At 67.3% G+C, this 20,519-nt stretch overlaps 11 protein-coding genes across 11 annotated transcripts; 5 read left to right on the forward strand and 6 right to left on the reverse strand.

The window, feature by feature from the left end:
* Window positions 1-24: 24 nt before the first annotated feature.
* Window positions 25-4,351, forward strand: MJAP1_002606 (uncharacterized protein; the record flags this gene model as incomplete). Its single annotated transcript, XM_060266540.1, has 2 exons — window positions 25-3,874; window positions 3,906-4,351. 2 exons carry the CDS (start codon window positions 25-27, stop codon window positions 4,349-4,351), a joined length of 4,296 nt encoding a protein of 1,431 aa, XP_060122523.1.
* A 4-nt stretch (window positions 4,352-4,355) lies between these two features.
* On the reverse strand, window positions 4,356-5,255 carry MDM12_1 (Mitochondrial distribution and morphology protein 12; the record flags this gene model as incomplete). The annotated part of the gene is made up of 1 exon (XM_060266541.1): window positions 4,356-5,255. The coding sequence occupies one exon, from the start codon at window positions 5,253-5,255 to the stop codon at window positions 4,356-4,358; it is 900 nt and encodes a 299-aa protein (XP_060122524.1).
* A 165-nt stretch (window positions 5,256-5,420) lies between these two features.
* Window positions 5,421-6,129, reverse strand: MJAP1_002608 (tyrosinase; the record flags this gene model as incomplete). Its single annotated transcript, XM_060266542.1, has 5 exons — window positions 5,421-5,513; window positions 5,536-5,640; window positions 5,663-5,890; window positions 5,913-6,009; window positions 6,032-6,129. 5 exons carry the CDS (start codon window positions 6,127-6,129, stop codon window positions 5,421-5,423), a joined length of 621 nt encoding a protein of 206 aa, XP_060122525.1.
* A 727-nt stretch (window positions 6,130-6,856) lies between these two features.
* MJAP1_002609 (uncharacterized protein) lies at window positions 6,857-8,265 on the forward strand (the record flags this gene model as incomplete). The annotated part of the gene is made up of 3 exons (XM_060266543.1): window positions 6,857-6,874; window positions 6,963-7,045; window positions 7,302-8,265. The coding sequence occupies 3 exons, from the start codon at window positions 6,857-6,859 to the stop codon at window positions 8,263-8,265; spliced, it is 1,065 nt and encodes a 354-aa protein (XP_060122526.1).
* Window positions 8,266-8,275: 10 nt separating this feature from the next.
* MJAP1_002610 (uncharacterized protein) lies at window positions 8,276-10,516 on the reverse strand (the record flags this gene model as incomplete). The annotated part of the gene is made up of 1 exon (XM_060266544.1): window positions 8,276-10,516. The coding sequence occupies one exon, from the start codon at window positions 10,514-10,516 to the stop codon at window positions 8,276-8,278; it is 2,241 nt and encodes a 746-aa protein (XP_060122527.1).
* Window positions 10,517-10,546: 30 nt separating this feature from the next.
* MJAP1_002611 (uncharacterized protein) lies at window positions 10,547-13,243 on the forward strand (the record flags this gene model as incomplete). The annotated part of the gene is made up of 1 exon (XM_060266545.1): window positions 10,547-13,243. The coding sequence occupies one exon, from the start codon at window positions 10,547-10,549 to the stop codon at window positions 13,241-13,243; it is 2,697 nt and encodes an 898-aa protein (XP_060122528.1).
* Window positions 13,244-13,263: 20 nt separating this feature from the next.
* Window positions 13,264-15,013, reverse strand: PSD1 (phosphatidylserine decarboxylase; the record flags this gene model as incomplete). Its single annotated transcript, XM_060266546.1, has 2 exons — window positions 13,264-14,532; window positions 14,555-15,013. 2 exons carry the CDS (start codon window positions 15,011-15,013, stop codon window positions 13,264-13,266), a joined length of 1,728 nt encoding a protein of 575 aa, XP_060122529.1.
* Window positions 15,014-15,180: 167 nt separating this feature from the next.
* On the forward strand, window positions 15,181-16,368 carry MJAP1_002613 (uncharacterized protein; the record flags this gene model as incomplete). Its single annotated transcript, XM_060266547.1, has 1 exon — window positions 15,181-16,368. One exon carries the CDS (start codon window positions 15,181-15,183, stop codon window positions 16,366-16,368), a length of 1,188 nt encoding a protein of 395 aa, XP_060122530.1.
* A 54-nt stretch (window positions 16,369-16,422) lies between these two features.
* Window positions 16,423-17,019, reverse strand: MJAP1_002614 (uncharacterized protein; the record flags this gene model as incomplete). The annotated part of the gene is made up of 3 exons (XM_060266548.1): window positions 16,423-16,498; window positions 16,522-16,772; window positions 16,795-17,019. 3 exons carry the CDS (start codon window positions 17,017-17,019, stop codon window positions 16,423-16,425), a joined length of 552 nt encoding a protein of 183 aa, XP_060122531.1.
* Window positions 17,020-17,151: 132 nt separating this feature from the next.
* Window positions 17,152-18,785, forward strand: NOP58 (Nucleolar protein 58; the record flags this gene model as incomplete). Its single annotated transcript, XM_060266549.1, has 2 exons — window positions 17,152-17,464; window positions 17,488-18,785. The coding sequence occupies 2 exons, from the start codon at window positions 17,152-17,154 to the stop codon at window positions 18,783-18,785; spliced, it is 1,611 nt and encodes a 536-aa protein (XP_060122532.1).
* Window positions 18,786-18,849: 64 nt separating this feature from the next.
* POL12 (DNA-directed DNA polymerase alpha subunit pol12) lies at window positions 18,850-20,510 on the reverse strand (the record flags this gene model as incomplete). Its single annotated transcript, XM_060266550.1, has 3 exons — window positions 18,850-19,827; window positions 19,850-20,235; window positions 20,258-20,510. 3 exons carry the CDS (start codon window positions 20,508-20,510, stop codon window positions 18,850-18,852), a joined length of 1,617 nt encoding a protein of 538 aa, XP_060122533.1.
* Window positions 20,511-20,519: the final 9 nt, after the last annotated feature.

Here is a 20,519-nt window from a genome sequence, read left to right on the forward strand (position 1 = left end):
TCTCCACTCGTCCCCGGTGACACGATGACGGGTCTCGACGGGCGGTCGCCCGACCAGTCGGACTCGATGGAGCAGAGTCTCGCGGCGTATGCCGAGACGCCCGAGCTCGATGTCCCTTTTATCACAGGCCTGTCACAGGCGCGCCCGCGGCTCAGCTCACCGATTCCAGCGGACCTGCACGGCCCCGCGTCGCCGAGCGACGCACGAGCCGACTCGCCCGCGTCGATGGACGCGAGTCAGCACAGCGACACGTCGCGGCGGGGGCTGCAGCGCAATCGCGCCATCTACCGTAGCCGCGCATCCCCGGCACTGTCGGACGCGTCGAGCGGGCCACGCAGCGCGCGCCTGCGCCATGGCTCGTCGCCCACCACGCCAGGGTCGCCCTCGTCGCCGGCGCAGCGCAGCCCGCACACGGCAAGCCCACGCGCGGGCGCGCGCACCGCAAGCCCGATGCGCGCACCGCCGGCCGGACTCGGGATCGATATCCTCGACGGCGACAAGGCACGGCCAGTGCCGCGTCCGCCCGTGTCCCCAGGCCTGTACCGCTCGACCACGCCGCCGATGCGGCCGATGCCGCGCCAGCCCACGCCGCCGGTGCCGCCGATGCCGCGCGACGTGCCGCACACGCCCCCGGTCAGCGCAGACGTCGCACGGCGCGCCATGCCCACGTCGCCGCCGTCGTCGCGGGACAGCGCCGAGCTCCTCGCAGAGTACGCGCCGTCCGCATCGCCGCACCCACGCAGCGAGTCGGCACACTCGGCATCGCCGCACGCCGCACAGCGCCAGTCGCTTCCGCTGCTCGACACTCGCGCACGCACGCCCTCGGTCGAGCAGCGCTCGTCGCTCAGCCACGAAGTGTTTATGCAGAGCGCTCCGGCGCGCAGCGATGGGCACGGCACGCCGGCACGCGTACAGCGGCCGCCGTCCGGGCTCGTGCGCACGCCGTCGGGACGCAGCGCGACTCGGTCGCTTTCAAGCCAGGGCGTGACACGCACGCCGTCCGGACGACAGTCGCTGCTGCAGCGCTCGCCATCGGGTCTCGAGTCGCTCCAACGCACGCCGTCGGGACGCGAGTCGCTGCAGCGCACGCCGTCGGGGCCACGCTCCATGACGCCGCGCACGCCCGCCAGCGAGGAGCTCGGCGCACGCCCGCCTTCAGAGCGCCTGAACGAGCACGAGGCGAGTGCGACAGATGCGCACACTCCCGCCGCCCATGCAAAAGCGGGGGGTACTCTTGCCGCTGCTGCCCCATATGCGCCGCAAGAGGGCGGCCCTGTTGCAAAAGAGGCTCAAGAACCGGCAGGACTGGCTCAGGCGCCGACGTCGGGAAAGCACCAGGGCCCAGCATCGAGGCAGGGCCCGGCACTGTCTGCACCTGCTACGCCTTTTGTGCCAGGCACACCTTCGGTACAGGGCACGCCGTCGCTGGGGCCGGTGAGTCCCAGCTCGACGCACCCCTCGCCGCTCCCTGGCTATGTACAACGCTCGCCGACGCCGAGCGCGTCGGGCGCGAGCTCGGCGCTGTCGCCCGTGCCAAGCACGCAGCCCGTGTCGAGCACGTCTGGACAGCCTGCGCAAAGCACACATGCGCAGCCGGAAACGCAGGTCCCCGAGCCTGTGCCGCCCCCTGTGCCTAGCAAGCCAGCGGATGCGCCGCCGCTGCCGAGCCGCGACACGTCCGCTCCTGTCCCGACCCACGACACGTCCGCACCCCCTCTGCCAAACCGCGACACGTCCGGCCCCCCTCTACCAAGCCGCGACACGTCCGGTCCCCCTCTGCCGAGCCGCGACTCTGTGCCGTCCCTCCCTAACCGCGACGCTGCGCCGTCCCTCCCCAACCGCGACGCTGCGCCCCCCCTCCCCAGCCGCGATGCATCTGCTCCGACCAGTGCGGCCCCTTCGAGCGGTGCGCCGCCCTCGAGCGGTGCGCCGCCCTCGAGCGGTGCGCCGCCCTCGAGCGGTGCGCTCTCGTCCCCACTGCCTTCCTACGTTGCAAGCACGTCGGTCGCAAGCCCCCCGGTCGCAAGCCCTCCTGTGCCTCTGCCGACCTCGGCGCCGCTCCTTTCGCAATATGCTACCGAAAAGACGCCCGGCGCGCAGGATACCCCTTCTCAGCCCGTGGCAAAGCCGAGCATCGCGCCGAGCACGCCGTTCGTGCCAGGCACGCCGTCCGTCCAAGGCACGCCGTCTCTGCCAGGCGTGCAGCAAGGCACGCCGTCCGTCCAAGGCACGCCGTCGCTGCACGGCACCCCGGCGCAGGCCCCGTCTATCCAGGGAACACCGTCGCTCCAAAGTACACCATCGTTACACGGCGCCCCGGCGGAGGCCCCGTCTATCCAGGGAACACCGTCGCTCCAAGGTACACCATCGCTGCACGGCGCCCCAGCGCAGAGCCCATCTGTCCAGGGAACGCCGTCGGTTCAAGGTACTCCATCGATCCAAGGCACGCCGTCAGTCGCAAGCAGCACGCCGTACCTTGCCGGTGGCACGCCGTCGATCCCCAGCAGCACGCCGTACCTCGCGTCCACGCCGCACCTCGCCGGCACGCCGCACGTCGGCCCCTCGGCCTCGGAAACGGCGACGTCTGCGCGCACGCGCGAGCCGACGCGCTCGCAAGGCATCCCGGCGGTGCCTACGCGTTTCATGAACGCGACCGCCTCGCCGGATACAAAGCGCACGACCGCCCTGCCAGTGCCCTCGCCGAGCCTCAAAAAGACCGAGTCGACGGCGTCCTTTGCCTCGTCCAAGTCGGCATACTCCGAGTCAGACGAGAGCAACTACGGCCCCGAGCCCGATGGGGCGCCGATGCAGGCACAGGCCGACATCCCCGAGCACAGCACGCCGTACCTCGACCAGGAACCGCCCACGGATCCCACGCCGCGCGCCGTGTCGCACGGGTCGCAGATCAGTGAGCCGTACACGAGTCCGCTGCAGGACCTGTCGGACACATTTGCATCGGCCATGGCGGACCTCGGCCTGGACGGCGACGATGCGCCGGTCGAGGGGCTGGCCGACGTCGCGGTCGCGTACCGGGACCCGTCGCAGGACGGCGGCATGCCGCGGACCACGTCGACGCTCGAGTCGCTCCTGCCGCCGCCCGGCGAGCGGCGCTCGCCGGCCAAGACGGCCGCGCCGGCGCTGTACATGGCCACGCCGTCCCGTTCGGCGGCGGCGGCGGCAACGGCGACGGTTGTGCCTGCGCCTGAGGCCAAGCCTGCGGCGCCCGCGGCTCCCACGCCGCCGCCGGCAGACACCAAGAATGCGTCTGCGGACCCCCCGGGCCCCAAGATCGAGGTGTATGGCTACACGGTGTGGTGGCCGACGTCTTTCGACGCCTCGTCGAACGTCAACTGGGACTCGACGTCGTCGACGCAGCGGGGCATGCTCTTTGCGCGTGCGGCCAACGACCTGATGGACCGCGACTCGAACCTGACCAAGTGGATGAAGCTCATGCGCCAGGTCCAGCCGCGTGCGCCCGAGCAGCTCATGGAGCAGGTCACTGCCGAGCAGGCCGATCGCTTCATCCGTGCCATGACGCCGGTGCTCGACAAAGACACGTCGGCCGTGTCCAACACCACCGTCACGGCGGACATGCCGCTGCCGACCAACATCCCGTATCCCGGGCTGGCCAAGTCGTACAAAGACCATCTGCACCACCCCGAGACGCCCGGCATCCACGCGTCCAACAGCTCGAGTTCGCTCGCGACGCCGCACACTTCGCGCCTCGACCCTGGCCAAGCGATGCGGGGAGCGGCGGGCGCCGCCGGTGCGGGCTGGCAAAAGCTGCAAGGCGCCATGCCCCGCGTGCCCAGCTCCACGTCGATCCTCGGCACACTCGGCCGCCGCAACAGCCGGCGGATGCGCGACTCGCCGAGTGCGCGCCCGACGACGCTTGCGCCGCCGAGCGCCGCCCCCCACGACCACGCCGGCGATCGGGCGCACGCTGCAGCACCGCGCATCGCACTACGATCTCGGCACGCCGCGTGCGCCGACGCACTACGACCCCGCCACGGTGCGGTCCGCGTCGCGGGCGAGCGACGCGCCGAGCGAGCCGCGCTTTGGTCTCGGGATCCCCGGCCTCGGTGCGCGTATGAGCGAAGAGAGTAGGCAGGCAGCGCCGGCGCTGCTCGCTGGCTCGCTCAACCTCGCGCCGAAGGCGAGCCCCGCATTTGAGGCGAGTCTTGGGCGGATGACGGACGCGCTCCCCGAGCTCGACGAAAGGACGGCGCGGGCCTATTTGCAAAAAGCCAATGGTGACGATGTGAAAGCGATTGGCGACTATCTCCAGGACCAGTCGCACGGCGAGACACAACGACGTGGTATTTTCTCACGCACGCCACGCACGCGATAGGGTATCATTCAGGTAATGCTAGCGTGTAAAAGTTGGGAAAGACGAGCTCCGCGTCGAGCAGCTGCCGCACGACGTCGCCGCAGAAGCGCTCGACCTTGCCGACGTTTTCCAAGACGTGCTTGGTCGGCTCGCCGATGCGCGAGTCGAACGTGAGGAACGGCAGGATCCGCGCCGCCTTGTGCCGCGTGCGCACGCCGCTCGGCGTCTCGCCGTCGCCGCGCTCGCACAGCGTCACGTAGAGGCACTTTTCGTCGCCATCGAGCGCGAGGATCACTTGGCCACTCAGCTCGAAGCCCGTGAGGGTGAGTGTCATGGGCAGTGCCATCACGGGCGTGTCGCCGTGGTGGATCTGCAGCGTGGTCGTGAGGTGCAGGCGCACCGTGCTGCTCACCCACTGCACGCCGAGGTGCGCTTGGACCGACGGCGTGCCGCTCGTGCTGTCGGCCTGCTCGGGCGGCTCGCTCGGTGCGTAGAGGCTCTCGGTACAGCCCGCATCGGAATCTGTCTCGCTCCAGCGCAGCAGCGAGTCCTCGTCGCCCCACTCGCTCGACTCCGAGTCGCAGTGCACCGAGACTGGCGCCGCCTCGGTGTCGTACTGCCGAAAGGTGCGCATGCGCATCGGCGCAGTGGGCGTACGTATCCCGGACGAGCTCCGTGATGTGGGCGGCGTCGAGGCTCGCGAGTCCATACGCCGGCCGCACACCGCCTCGCGGAACTCGGGCCAAAGGTCGCCGAGGTGCTGCAGCTCCACGTCGGGGGCGTCGGTGCCGAACGCAAGTGTGTGGATATGGACAGGGCCCATGAACGAGGGCAGCGGCGCCTCGGCTAGCACCGCATTCAGGCGATCACGCAGGCCATCTGCGAGCTCCTGCGTGACCTGCGGCCAGTCTAGCTCAATCGACATCCGCCGTCCGGACGCGGAGCGGAAAGTGGAGGCGTTGGCGCGGAGCGGCGCGGCTGGGTGTGGGCGGCCGCGGCGGCGATGCCATAGCGGCGCAGTAGGCCGGGGCGCTGCAGGCACCGGCACGGCAGGCCGTGCTGCGACGTCGCTATACATTACAATACTAAATTACATAGGCCCAAGCTCGGTGAGGAGCGCGTCGAGCATCGTTTCGAGCGCCTTGACATCGTTGGCGTCCTGGAGTGTCACTGCGTCGAGGAGCTGTGTAAGTCATGCGACGTACCTCGTCGAGCATCGTGAGCGCATCGTCGACTTGCTGCTGTGCCCGCTGCGCCTCTTCCTCGGTCGCCTTGATGCGCGCACACGATTCGGCGTTCGAGGCGTGCAACTGCGTGAGCCAGACGACGTACCTCGGCGAGCTCCTGCTCGAGCGCGGGGATGCGCGACTCTTGGTCCGCCGCGACGCGTGCGCGGATCGCTGTCGAGATGCCGAGGTCAGGGCGCCAGACGTCCTTGAGCTCGGCAGACTCGGGTGTATATGCGTGCTTTTCGCGCTCGTCCGCCTCGCTCACGAGGTCCTCGAGCTCGGACAGACGCGTATTCAGGTCGTGCTTCACAATCAGCTCCTCCAGATCGCCCTGCGTCAGAAGGGGGACGTACGCGTATCGCCGCTTTGAGGTCCTGCAGGAACTGCAGCCGCGCTTTCTCGAGCGCGACTTCGTCGGCATGCGGCAGCGCGAGCGTAAAATTTTTGGCGCTGCATTAGCATGAGCACGTACTTTGCTTTCTCATCCATTAGCGTAAGAAACTTGTCAAACGCCTCGCGCATACGCTCCAGGCGCCCGCACGCCTGCGCCGTGCGCGCCTCGCGCTCCATTGTGTGGGTGGAGAGCGCGTCGGCCACGCGCCCCCGCGTGGCATTGTATCACGTGATGAACTGCTGCGGCAAATTCCCAGGCCCTTTTCTTCCCAGCGCCGAGAGTAGGCTCCTACCACACATCGACCACAATGTACGTTGGATGAGGGGGGCTATGCTGACCGTGCAGGGCGAAGTCCAAGAACCACACGAACCACAACCAGTCGAGCAAGGCTCACCGTAACGGTATCAAGAAGCCCAAGACCAACCGTTACCCCAGCCTGCGCGGTGTACGTATTACCAGGTGAGGCGAGGTGTTGGAGGAAGTGGTATTGCGGCACCAGTGGTAAGGGTTACAGATGTGCAGTGGGTATTGTGGTGTGTTTGTGCGTGCTGTGTGGGTGCGTGTGTGTGCATGTGCCAAAGCCGAGGGCGGTGCTCCTTGTCGGGAGCGGCACTGCAAAGCCGTCGTGATCCAGTCCGACATGGTTGCTTCGCTCCGGTGCATGTGGCATGCTGGACGCACACTACGCTCAAAGCGCACCGATGCACTAGATGCATTGATGTATGGTTACATGCACGAGGTGTGGCGTCCTAGTTGCTCGTTGCCATTGTCCACCCGGCCGTTCGAGTCGTTGCGAAACGGTCTTGCCCGTTTATCATGTCTTGTTCCGGCGGCCGTGGCTGTGATGATGGCACTTGCGACTATGTATGCTGTATCTTGTCTACATACAGCCCCTTTTCTCGCATGTGCACTTTGCCCTCGGTCGTCTGATCACTCTACCCAGCTGCTATATCCACATCATCCACCTCCTCTCCTCTCCTTTTCTCTTCAACAGTTACTAACCTCTCAGGTCGACCCCAAGTTCCTGCGCAACCAGCGCTACGCCAAGCACGGCTCCGAGAAGGCTCTCCGTGAGGCGCGTGCCGCCTCGGCGTAAGCGTGCATGTTTGTTATGCCCGTTCTGTCTGCTACACACTAAGTAGACATTGTGTATCATGGTGCACAAGGCTTCGTGCCGCGGCCCATACGAAAACATCGCAGTCTGCGTTGCCTTGCTCTTTTTTCTGCGGCCCGCCTGAATGCTGAATAAATAGTGTGGAGACGCTGTGCAACGCCACTCTTTGCTCAGGCACCGTGGCCGCTAGCGGGGCATGTCGCTGCCTGCCGCCTCGCGAGATACCCAAGCCAGCGGTGCGCCCGAGGACGACAATACAACCGAAACGCCTACCGATCTAGCGGCGGCGGCGCCAGAGAGCGTTCGTGCGCCGTGCGCCGACGTCCCGACGCCGATCGACGTGCCTGCGCCGGCCGCGCCGACGCCGCTCCCGTCGACGTCCGCGCCGCGCGCCGACGCGACCATCCGCGGGCGCATTGTGTCTGCGCTCTCGTTCCTGACGCGCGATGCGGACGAGAGCGAAGACGGCTACGACGACGCGCTGGAGCACAGTGGGTCGAGCGGCTCCTCTGCGTCGCTCCACCGCGCTGCGGTGCGGAGCGCCGGGCGCTGGGAGGCGGACCAGGATGTGGATGTGTGCCATAAGTGCAAGCGGCGGTTCACCTTTTTCCTGCGCAAGCACCACTGCCGGCGCTGCGGCCGCATCTTTTGCGATGCGTGCACGTCGCATCGTGCACACCTCGACGCCGGCGATCTGGTGATTGATCCGGCGATGCCAGAGATGCTGGGCATCGAGCGCATCGGCCCGTCGCGGGTGTGTGACTGGTGCACGAATACCTACGGGCTCGGGCAGGACGGCGACTCGTCGCTCTTGTCGAATATGATGGGCATGGTCGCCCGGCCGCGCCCCCCCGACGTGCCGCTCGTCGCGAGCTCGCACTCGAGTCTGCTGGAAGAGTGCCCGGTGTGCGACTTTGCGCTGCAGATGCTCGCGACGCCCGAAGAGCGCGAGGCGCACGTCATGCACTGCCTCGAGCACGGCGCGCCGGCCGACGCGGCGCCCCGCACGCGGTACGTCGCCTCGCGCCTCGGCGCCGACTCGATCCTGATCGGGACCGAGTGCATCATATGCATGGAGGAGTTTGTGATCAATGACTTGGTCGCGCGGCTGAGCTGCCTGTGCTGCTTCCACAAGGTATGCATAGACACCTGGCTGGAAAAGAGCCACGGGTGCCCGACCCATGCGTCGAATACGTAGAGGCTATCGACTACCCCGCGCGCAGCGCGAGCTGCATCTTCTGGATCTTGGCCTTGGCCTGCGCCAGGAGCCGCGCCTCGTTTGCCAGCAGGCTCTCGACACGCTGCGTCTGCTGCGTGCCGAGCCGCTGGCCCTGGGGCGCGGCGCGGCGCAGCTGCTCGGCGTAGCGCGGGAGCGACGGGCGCAGGACGCCGAGCTGGTGCTCGAGGCGCCGCAGCTGCTCGGCGGCGGGCGGCGCGGGCGCGTCGCCCACGCCAAACTCGCGCGCCATGCGCTGGAGCTCGTCGAGCCAGCGGCGCTCGTAGATCGAGAGCTGCGGCTGGTGCTCGTCCATGAGCTGCTGCAGCAGCGCGTCGGTGCGCTCGATCGTCGCACGCTGTGCGGCCTCGATGCGCGCAAGGCGCTCCGCGAGGCCGCTCGGCGTGCCGAGCGCGTCGAGGCGCTTGGCGAGCCCGCCGAGCTCGGCGACCTGGCGCTGCGCCTCCTGGACCTGCTGCTCGAGGCGGCTCTGCGTGGCGTTTGCGCCGCTGACCACGTCGCGTACCTCGCCGCGGACGTGCTCGGCGGTGCGGCCAAATGCACGCAGGCTCTCGGCAGACACCGCGAGCGGCGCACTCGACGCGGCCGGCGCACGCAGCGCAAACTTTGGCGCGTGGAACGCATCGGTAAGCAAGGCGACGTACGCCTCGCCCTCGCTCTCGCGCGCGACCGGCTCGGCGGGCGTGCGCAGGCCCAGCTCGAGCGCAATGAGCTGCGCGTCGGCGGTCAGCGCAAAGAACGCATAGGAGAGGTACACGTCATTCACCAGCACCGTGCCGGTGATGTGCGCAGCCGCCGCGGCGTCCGACGCCTGCGCGACGCACACCACCTCGCTCGTGCGCTTCGCTGCGAGCGCCTCGGCGGCCCGGCCCGCTGCAATCGCCTCCAGCAGCGGCTCGGCCCAGCGCTGCATCGAGATGCGGTGCACGCCGAGCATGTGGGTGACAAACACCGTATCGGGGTATAAAGGATCCTGGACAAACGCCAGGACATTCTCGTCCTGCAGCGCCGCGTACGTGCGCGCAGGCGAGTCCAGCGGAAGGACGATCGTCTCGTACACGACGAGCGTCGGCGGCGCCGCGCGTGCCCACCGGGGCGCGATCGGCTCGGCGAGGAGGCACAGCTGGATCGTGCCGTCGCGCGCGCCGATGCCGAGCACGTCGAGCGGCGCGGCCGACGTGCCGAGCGGCGCAGGGAGGCGCGCCGCAAAGACGTCGCTCGCGACCGCCGCCTCTTCGTCGTTGCGGTCGACCGGCGCGGGCCGCAAAAGGAACGGCCCTTGGGGCACGGCGCGGTGGGGCACAGACGCCGGAGCCGTGACGTTGGCCATGCCCCGCTCGCCGTCGAGCGACGTGTCCTCATCCGGGAGCTGCTTGACGAGGTCGGCGACGTACCGCTTCGCCAGCCCGTCGTCGTCTTGCAGAGCAGCAATGCGGGCGCTCGGCACGGATGCGCGCTTCGGCAGAAAAGGGCAGATGGCCCACACGTCGCCGTTGCGCATCAGCACAAAGAGCGTGAGAAAGAGCCACGACGGAGCGAGCGCGAGGTCGTCGGCGTCCGGCATTGCCGCGTCGGTATCGCCGAGTGCGTACGCGACCGCGACGCCCGCCTCGTCGTCGTCCGCGGAAAAGGCCGAGCGCCGTGCGGACGCGCCCGGCGTGCACGCAATCGTCTGCTGCGGCTCGTCGACGTCGCGCAGCACGTCGTATTCGCGGACGAGCCCGTCTTCGGTGAGCGCCAAAAGGCTCGCGCCGTCCCGCCCGAGGGGGTGCCAGCCACACTGCGCGAGCGCCGCGCACCCGTGGGGCGCATGGTAGTACGCGCCGACGCGCATGCCCTTCACCGGGCACGCCTGCCCGACGTGCTGCATGTAGCCGCGGCGGGGCAGGATGAGCATCACGAGCTCGTGCGTGCCGGCGACAGCGAGCAGCTTGCCGGTCGGATTCACCAGCACCTGCGTGATGCCAAAGTCGAGGTGCTCGTTGGCCAGCACCTTGTAGGCCAGTGCGCTCTCGTCGCCGCCCGACAACGTGCGCTTGGCCTGGGCGAGCGAGGTGATGCGCACCTCGTTTTCGACGACCGCAATCAGGTCCGTGCCGCGCACGGCCAGCAGCGACGCACGCCGCGTCGTGTCCGCGCCGATCGAGCCGGCATCCGCAAACACGGGGTGCGCCGCAAAGCCCTCGAGCCACGACCGCGACGCTGCGCTCATCGTGGTGAGAGTCACGTGCGACCAACCGCCATGGCGGCGAGCGAGGTGGCGAGCACGAGCGCGCTGCGGCGCATTATGAACGAGATCGTAGGGAGCCGTGCGGCCAAGGCACGGGTTGCGCAGGATGGGCGGCTCGCGCAGGTCGCGGCGCTCCTCGTGGCGCCCGGTGTCGAAGGCGACGTGCGCATTCTCGCAGCAAACATTCTGGGCTCGGTGGCGCAGCACGCGTCGCCGGCGACGCTCCTGGCGCTGCTGCGCGCGGACGTGCCGTTCCTACTCCTGACGCGCCTCGGCGCAGTTGCCGCAGACGTGCGGCGCGACTCGGGCCTCGGCGCACGCGAGCACCACCGGGCGCTCGAGTCGATTCTTCGCGCGCTGCGTGCGGTAATGTGCTCCGTCTCTGATCAGATTGGCTACTCGACGCGCTGGGGCGTCGGCACGGGCTGGGGCTTTGCGTCGATGGCGGGCCTCGAGCACATCGACTCGCGCAACTCGGAGCTGGCGTCGAACCGCCCGACGGCGCACTCGCTGCGCCAAGACACCTCGTGGCACGCCGCGGGGCCGTCCGCGGTCGCGGTGCGCACGACGATCGCCGAGGCGTGGGTGCCGATGGTCGAGCACGCCGCATGGGTCGACCGCCACTCGGAGCGCGACGATGCGCGCTCGTCCAAGGCGGCGCGCACCGAAGACGAGCCGATGCTCCGCCCGAGCTCCGACCGTGCGAACAGCACCGAGTACCAGGCGATGTGCGCTAGCATCGACGAGGGCGCGGCGCTCGACGAGCATGACGCGTTCGCGGCGCTCAACTGGCTGTGCCGGAGCGCCGTGTCGATGGTATTTGATATGAAGTCCCTGCATCTGCTCCTCGGCGCCATGCTCCTCGCCTACGACGCGCTTCCGCAAGAGAGCGGGGTGAGTGCGCCGGGCGCGGCTGCGATCCGCTCCCGCTCGCACGTCCTCCAGGGACGGAATCAGGCATTCGGCATGATCGAGACCGTGAGCGAGCTGCTGGCCGCGTGCATGGCCATCCCCGGGATCGAGCACTACCACACCTCGGTGGCGGCGATGCGCCTGCGCCTCACGCGCGCCCCTGCACCGCTCCAGCAGCTGTACTCGCCGCAGGACGAGCTCGAGCGCCGCACGACCGCATTCGCGCACTTTGCGCCGTGGGACAGCCCGTTTGCCATGCAGGACGGCGCGGCGTCGTCCGAAGGCGTCAGCAGCACCGCCGTCCGCATCCTCCTGGGCGCGGTCGGCTCCAACGCCCCAAAGGTGCAAGAGGCCGTCTTGTGGATTTTGCACGAGCTCCTGGCCAGCTCGCAGCCCGAAGGCCTGCAGCGCCTCGTGTCGGTGCACGCGCCGAGCGGCACGTCGCTCCCGTCGGTGGTCTATAGCCTGGCGCAAAGCCGCACACGTACCGTGCGTCTCGCGGCGTACTGCTGCCTGGCGCAGCTGCTGCGCTCCGAGTCGGCGCCGATGGCGCCTGCGGCGCTTGTCCAGGGCATGGTCGGCCTGCTCGACGCGAGCGGCGCGGTGCAGGTCCAGGCGTGCTTTGCCCTGTCGCGACTCGTGTGCGACCGGCCGGAACTGCAGGCGACGGCCGTCGAGCGTTTCCAGGCGTGCGAAAAACTCGGCGCAATCCTGCAGCACACTTCGGCGATCGTGAATGCGCAGGCGCCCGAGCGCGGCGCGATGGCGATGGACGAGCTGACGGTGCGCCTGCACGAAGGCTGCCTCACTGCCCTCTCGTCGCTCGCGGTGCTCAGTGATACGGTGCGCCGGCGCGTCGTGGACTGCACGCCGTCGTTCCTATCGGGCATCCTCCTCCCGTCGCTCTCGTCGCGTGCGGTCGGCGTGCAGGTCGCGGCGTGCCGCATGGTGCGCATCCTGAGCCGCACGATCGGCATCCTCCGCACGTCGCTCTTTGACGCGGGCTTTGCCGACCGCCTGCTGGAGCTCCTGAAGCAGGACGAAAACGAGGTGATCCACACCGAGATCATCGCGACGATCTGCAACATGCTCGTCAAGTTCTCGCCCATGAAGCAGTTCCTCGTGGAGCACGGCGGGCTCGAGGCGCTCTCCCGCTTTGCCCGCAGCCCCCACGGCCCCGTGCGGCTGAACGCGCTGTGGGCCGTGAAAAACGCCGTGTGGGACAGCGACTCGGCGTTCAAGGAGCGCGTGATGGAGATCTTTGGCTGGGACTACCTCGCAGAGCTCACGCACTCCTCCGACGGGTGCATCCAGGAGCAGGCGCTCAACATTGTGCGCAACCTGACCTCCTCGCCGCAGGCCGATATGGGCCGCACCGAGATCGACATGACGCTCGAGCGGTTCGGCGAGGAGCGGCTCCTGGACGCCATCGAAGAGGCCGTGTGGTCGCTGCGCAACGACGGCGCGACCGAGCAAGCGGCCTTTATCCTCGCCAACATTGCCTCGGGCTCGGAGCGCCACCGCGCCCTGGTCATCGACCGCCCCAACCTGATCGACGCGCTGTGCTACTTTTTGCGCCACGCGAGCCATGCGATCCGCGAGGCGGGCGTGCGCTGCGGCTTCAACCTGTCCTACCACATTACCGACTCGGCGAGCGAGGCGAGCGCAGACGCCGTGTGGCACCGCGCCGTGGACCGCCTGCGTGCGTTTGGCTACGACAAGCTCCTCAAGGAGCTCGAATATGACCCTGACCTCAACGTGCGCGACCGCGTACGCGATACACTCGCGCAGATCTAATACTGTACGTAGTTCATACCCTATTTGTTCTCGTTCACGTCGCCGAGCGCCTCGCCGACCTTGATCTTTTGTCCGGCCTTGAAGTGGAAGTGGAAGTCGTCGGGGGCTTCGAACACGAGCACAATCGTGCTCCCGAGCAGGAAGCCGCCCATCTCCTCGCCGGCCGCCAGCGGCTGGCCACTGAGGATGCGGCTCGCGGCATTGTACGTCGCCTCGGCATAGGTGCCGGCAAACCGGCGCTCGCCACGCACATTCGTGCGCAGGTTGCGGTCAAAGTTGATGCGGATCGAGCCGACGTTGGTCGCGCCGATCGGGATCATGCTAAAGAAGCCGTGGCGCCAGCGGCCCATCAGCGCCACACGCTCGTTCAGCAGGAACAGGTTCGGGAGACGCTTGGCCACATACGGCGAGACGGAATACAGCTCGCCACGGAAATGCCGCCGCATCTCGACCACCCACGGCACCGGCGAGTGGAACCGGTGGTAGTCGCCGGGCGCGAGGTAGATCACGCAGAAAAAGAGGCGGTGCCCGGGGCGCAGCGCGTTCGGGCGGATCGATTGGCCATGCGTAAAGGAGGGGATCGCCTCGGAGCCCATCTCATAGGCCACATTGGCATAGTGCCCGAGGTTCTCGGGCGTGTCCGAGGTCGGAATACCCGCGTCGCCCACGTCGACTTCGGCATCGTCGCGCGCACGCGCCTGCAAGCGGCTCTCGGTCTGGTTGCGGGGACCGGTGATGGACGAGGCAGTCTCGCGCACGTACCGCCACGAGCCCTTCATCCAGCCCAAGAAGTAGGAGCGCACCGAGTTGCGCTGCTTGGTGCTGTCGCCCATCAGCTTCTCGAGCGAGTAGTCGATACCGTTCACATTCGCAAACTTCTTCTCGTCGGCCATCTCGTAGTCCTTGAAGCCTTCCAGGGGCACATCGTCCTTGGACTGCGCCGGGGCATTGTGGCCGAGGAGCGAGTCAAGCGAGTAGGTCAGGCCCTTGACCTGCTCCACGCGGTCGCCCTCGATGCGCCCGAGGTGCAGCACAGTGCCGTCAGCAGGCGACAGCAGCAGCGAGTTCGCCAGCGGGCGCACGCCGGGCTTGAGCTCGCGCGAAAAGAACTGCCCGAGACTCTCGTAATGCGTCAGGTCGGGGTCGAGCATCTCGTCCAAGTTGCAGCCAAATGCCCACGCATACAGCTTAAAGCCGTACGGGCGGAACCACACCGGGAGCGTGTGGCTGTTCATCCAGCCCCACGTCCGGCTGATGGTGTTGAGCGGAAGCGCGCCGAGCACATAGAGCTGAATGAGCGTTTAAACGTACCGACCACGGTCCTTTGACGCGCACGGGCTGGCCCGTCGCATCGACCAACGTCTCGGACACAATGCGCTCGTTGCGCTGCCACTGGCGGTGCGCCTGGACACCAACAAGCACCACGGCGCCCAGTAGCACCGGCAGCGGCGCCCACTTCAGGGGCGTCTCGTTCCACACGCGCCACGCGCGCGACCACTTCGACTTGCGGCGGCGGCGGGGTGCCTCTTGCACGCTGTCGCCGTCGTGCAGCTGGTGGATACGCGCCCGCTCACTGCGCTGGCCAGCGACCGTGCCGGCCAAACGCTCCGCCTCGGCGGGATCGCGCGAGTAGCCGCGCGTGCCGGGCTGCGCGGCCATCCAGCGCGCACCGCTCGCCTGTGCCTCTGCCGCAGGGGGAGCCGGCGCGGCAGCGACCCCGCGCGCGACACGCGCTGCCCGCACTGCCGAGTCCTTGCTCAGCGCCCACATCGCGTCCAGATAGCCGCGGCTCGCCGCGATTCGGATGTCACGTGCCTTCTGGAAACGCGGAGAAGCTTCGTGGAGGGCCGCGCGTTCGAGAAGGTCTGTGAGGTCTGTGCGCCACGGGGGCCGAGCGGAGCTTAAATAGACGCCGCTCCGGCGTGGGGCTCCTCATCATGTCCTTCCTCATTCCTACGCAAAGCTACCTGGTCCACGCCGAGCCTGCCATGCCCCGCACTTGCCGGGGCTCGTGCAGCTCGTACACCCCACAAGACCTCTTGCTCCAGCAAGTCTATGCAGCCGAGATGGCCGAGCGCCAACGCGCGGCACACCGCCAGCAGGCGCTCCGCCGCAAGCAGCAGCGCATGTACCAGCGCCAGCTGCAGCAGCAGCAAGAGCTCGAGATGATTCAGCTCGTGCAGCAGCTCGCCGTGCAAGAGGCACAGCGCAACGCGGAGCGCCGCCGCGCCGCCATTGCCGAGGCGCGCCGCCGCGAGGCGATCGAGCGCCGCCGCGCAGAAGAGGCACGTCAGCAGCAGCTCGCTGCGCTCCAGTACGCGCGCATGATCGAAGAGGCGCAGCGCCTTGCCTACGAAGAACAAGAGGAGGAGGACAATGAGCCCACGTATGTGCGCATCGGCAACATGGTCCTGCGCATCGCCAAGGACGAAGACGAATACTCGGATGCGCAGGAGGAGGTCGACGAAAACGAAGAAGAGGAGGAGGAGGAGGAGCCCGAGCTCCAGTCGCTCGTCGACGGCGTCGCCAAGGCGCTTGTCGGCGGTGCGGCCGAGCCCGCGCCGGAGCGCGCTTTCGAGGCGGCCCCCGCCGCGGCAGACGAACCCACCGACGCGGCCTGTGCGACTCCCGTCCCAGAAACCAGCGCAGCGCCGACAACCCCTGCCGAGCCTGTGCCTACGGTCGAGTCGCCCGCGACGCCCCTGATGCAAAGCGCCGACATTGCCGAGCCTGCACACCCCTCTGCTCCCCAGCTCCTCTTTTCGCGTGCCTTCCCTGCGGCCAATACCCCGTACGGCGAGCAGGTGCGCAAACACGCCAAGGCCGACCAGATTTCCGTCGAAGCGAGCCCTGCGAATGGCGGCAGCATCACGATCCGCGGCCTGTGGAAGACGCAAGCGCCTGCGAGCCGCCCCGGCTCGCCCCGCTCGCCCCGCGCGGCGCGCGTGAGCGATGTGGACGAGAATGGCGAGGAAGTCGTGAACGATGCGGATTCGGACACGGACGCTGCGCCTGCGCCTCTTGTGATGGACGATACCGATTCGATTCCCCTCCCCGCGCTTGATCGCCTTGATCACGTCCGCGCGGAGCTGACCGACGATGGTTTTGAGCTGTGGCTCGACTGAGTAGATAGGTTACAAAGTTACGGACAATGTATAATGTACCCCACGATATCTTGTTTAGTCGTCGTCCTCGTTCTTGTTATCCTTTTCGTGCTTGACCCAGTCGGACCACGAGCCAGGGTAGTTGCGCGTGCTGTGTGAGTAGAACCAACGTACTTCCACCAGCCGCGCTGGCGAGCGATCTCGAGCGCCTCCTGCGAGCGGCGGCCCGAGCGGCAGTAGAACACAATCTCGTGGTCGTACGTAGGACGCGGGAACGAGAACCTGCGCTCAAAGTCCGTCGAGGACACCGACTCGCTGTTCACGTCGAACGCCGCGGAGAATTCCGAGAGCGGGACGTTGACGGCCGAGGGGATGATGCCCTGCGCGACCTCGTTCGGCTCACGGACATCGATAATGTCGATTTTCTGCGTTAGCATCAATACATACGCCGCTGGGCGTCTCGGTGTAGGGCTTGAGCTCCTCGTAGGTGATGGGCCCCTTGTCGACCCACGAGCGGTCCTCCTTGAGGACCACAGACGAGGTCGAGATCGAGCGGGGAAGCGTGGGCTGCGCCTGGGCAACAGCGACACGCGCGACGCTCGCGGCAGGAGCGCGCGCGGCGATGCGTGCAGCGATGGGCGCGGAGCGGAGTACAGGGCGGAGCGACTGCATGGTGGATCTACGCTCGGACCGTCCGCGGGAGGCGCTTGGATCACGTGACCTCCCGGCCGAGCCGGGTCGCAAGAAATTTTGGCCTCGCGCTCGATTCGTTTTCACGGCTACGTGAAGACAGCGCCGCGAGAAATGGTGCTGGTCTTGTTCGAGACTGCCGTAGGCTTCTGCCTGTTTTCGCTTTCTGATGAGGGCAAGGTGAGCTCTCCGGACTTGTATAAGTCGTTCGAGAGCGAGACGGAGGCGAACCGTCTGCTGCAGCTCTCGGCGATCCACCGCTTCCAGAGCACGGTCGAGGCGGTGGAAGGCGCTACGGCCATCAACGAGGGCAAGCTGAGCAAGGGCCTCAAAAAGTTCCTCCAGCAGGAGATCCTCGAGAAGGGTGGCTCGGCTGGCGCCAAGGGCGCCTCGACGGAAAAGCTCCTCGTCTCGGAGCCCAAGCTCGGTACGTTTTCTTCGCTCACCCAGCATCGGCCATCACGAAAAAGCTCGGCATTGAGGTGGCGTCGGACTCGAGTCTCATGGACCTCTACCGCGGTATCCGTGAGAACCTCGCATCGCTCCTCTCGGGCACCACCTCGGACGAGGGTGCGCTCGACCCGCGGGACCTCAACACCATGTCGCTCGGTCTCTCGCATAGCTTGAGCCGCTACAAGCTCAAGTTTAGCCCGGACAAGGTGGACACGATGGTTGTCCAGGCGATTGCGCTCCTCGACGACCTCGACAAGGAGCTCAATATCTACGCCATGCGCGTCAAGGAGTGGTACGGCTGGCACTTCCCCGAGATGGGCAAGATTATCACCGACAACATCGCCTATGCCAAGGTGATCCGTGCGGTCGGTTTCCGCACCAACGCCTCGGCCTCGGACCTTGCCGAGATCCTCCCGGAGGAGATCGAGGCGACGCTCAAGTCCGCCGCCGAGATCTCGATGGGTACCGAGATCAGCGAGACGGACATGGAGCACATCTGGAGCCTCTGTGACCAGGTGATCGCCATCAGCGAGTACCGCGCGCAGCTCTACTCCTACCTCTGCAACCGCATGGCGGCCATCGCGCCGAACCTCACTGCCCTGGTCGGCGAGCTGGTCGGCGCCCGCCTCATTTCCCACGCGGGCTCGCTCATGAACCTCGCCAAGCAGCCTGCCTCGACGATCCAGATCCTGGGTGCCGAGAAGGCGCTTTTCCGTGCGCTCAAGACGAAGCACGATACGCCCAAGTACGGTCTGCTCTACCACTCGAGCCTGGTCGGCATGGCCGCGCCCAAGTCCAAGGGTAAGATGGCGCGCATGGTCGCGACCAAGGCGGCCCTCTCGACGCGTCTCGACGCGCTCGCAGACGCCGAGTCGAAGGCCGACATGTCGGGCCCCACGATCGGCTCCGAGGCGCGCGCCAAGCTCGAAGCGCGTGCGCGTGGCCTCGAGAACCGCACGGCGGTGTCGGGCGTGCGTGCCGGCCGCGGTACCGACGGCGGCTACAAGCAAAAGGCGTACGTCCCCGAGGCCAACGGCCGCGCGTACAATGTCGGTGCGGACGCGCCGCCGGTCGTGACGGGCGTCGCCGACGACGACGAGGACGACGAGGACGACGAAGAGGAAGAGGAGGAGAAGCCCAAGAAGGAGAAGAAGGAAAAGAAGGAGAAGAAGGAAAAGAAGGAAAAGAAGGACAAGAAGGACAAGAAGGAAAAGAAGTCGAAGCGGTCCGCCGACGACGACGCCGACGAGGGCGAGAAGAAGAAGAAGAAGAAGAAGTCGCACAAGGACGAGTAGTGTGCGCTTGTCCCCCATCCTCTGTATTTTCCCGTAATCCAACGATATGCTTGACATGGTGTTGCTACGACGTGTGCACGAGATCGATGCGTGCACGGCTATAGAGTTCGTGCGTAATTAGCTCCTGACTCGCCTCCTCGCCCTGGAAGAGCGTGTCGCGAGGCATGGCGTCGACCTGCATGCGCACAAACGACGGCAGATTCCCGGCCGCTTTCGGCGTGCCCGCGGGCGCCGGCGAGGCCAGCGCGCCGGGGTTGACGACCATCGTCGAGTCGACCACACGCAGGAAAGGCTTGACGCGCGCCGACGGGAGCAGCAGCAGGTCGGGCGTCACCTGGTCCAGGCCACAGAGACGCGAGTGCGACAGGTCCAGAGGGAGCATCGACGCGCTCGACGGCGGAAAGATGGGGTAAAAGCTCCGCTGGCCCAGGACGTGCCGCGCAAGGCGCATCATGGGGTCGCGCGCATCGGCAGATGACGGCGCTTTCTCGTCAGCCTGCACACGCTGCACGAGCTCCTCGCGCCGCAGATCACCCAGCACGTCGGCGGTGCTCACGCCAATCGCGAGCTCGTTGATGTAAAAGACGCTCGGATTCGGCAGGCACCGCACGCGCTTCGGCAGTCCGAGCGCCGCGTTGGTCTTATCGAGGAACGGCTGGGGGAACGCGTGGTGCGTGTGGAACACGTCTTCAGTGCTCGGCACGAGGATCGCCATCGTGCCCGGGGCCCGCTCCAGGAGCCGCGTGAGACGCTGGCCAATGTGCTGCCGAAAGATGTCGGTCGGCATCGCGTCCAGGTCGCCGGTCGCGACCTTTTCGTGCGACGCGCTGAGAAAAGGGCCCATGAGCACGAGCACGTCGGGCTGCTCGGCCTCGATGAGGCTCATGAACGCGTGCCACGGGCGGAAGGCGAGGTCCGCCGCGTCCGTGTACGGCCCTGACGCGGCGACGACACGCAGGGGCTTGCCGCCCAGCTTGTTCTCGTCGTACTGGTGCTGCACGAGCTCCGCACGGCTCGTCGCAGGGTGCGGCAGGGCAGGGGGCTGCGTTAGCATAGGCACGTACAATGAGGAGCTCCTCGGCGACAAACTTGCTGCCGCTGCCGTTGCGCCCTTTCACGCCGACAACCATGCCCGGAAAGAGACCGACAATGTTGGTGCTCTGTACCGCGTCGTCCGCCCACGCGTACCGCACGCGGCACGACGGGTCGAGCGCAAGGGGGATGCGCTGGCCGTTGCCGAGCATGCGGCTCGACTCGAGCATGAGGTCCGCCGCGCTCAGGCGCGCGGGGCCCGCGTTCGACTCTTGCTTGGCATTCGGATCGAGGCGCGCACAGATGCGGCCGACCGAGTAGATGCTCTCCTGCGAGGGGATCGACGGGTCCTCGAGCTCGGCGACGCCAAACGACTGCCGGATCACCTCGGCGAGGTCGTCGAGGCGGTTGTCGAGTTCTGCATCAGAGGCGATACGTACCGAGACTGCGCTCGCCTTTCTTTTCAAACATGTAGCGGTAGTTCCATTGCTTCAGGTCCGTGCTCACCGCGAGCGAGACGCGAGGCGCTGCGAGACGCGGCGCGTCGGCGTCCCACGTCGACGGCTTCTCGCCCTGGTACGACTCGCCGACGTACAGCGATGCCTTCCACGAACCGTCCTCTGGCTTGACTTCATGGCTGCGCGCCGCGTCGGGGGCGCGCTGCGCACCCAGCAGCGAAGAGAGGTCGGCCATAAAGAAAGA

Source organism: Malassezia japonica, chromosome 4 (assembly GCF_029542785.1).
Source record: "Malassezia japonica chromosome 4, complete sequence".
Classification (NCBI taxonomy): Eukaryota; Fungi; Basidiomycota; class Malasseziomycetes; order Malasseziales; family Malasseziaceae; genus Malassezia; species Malassezia japonica.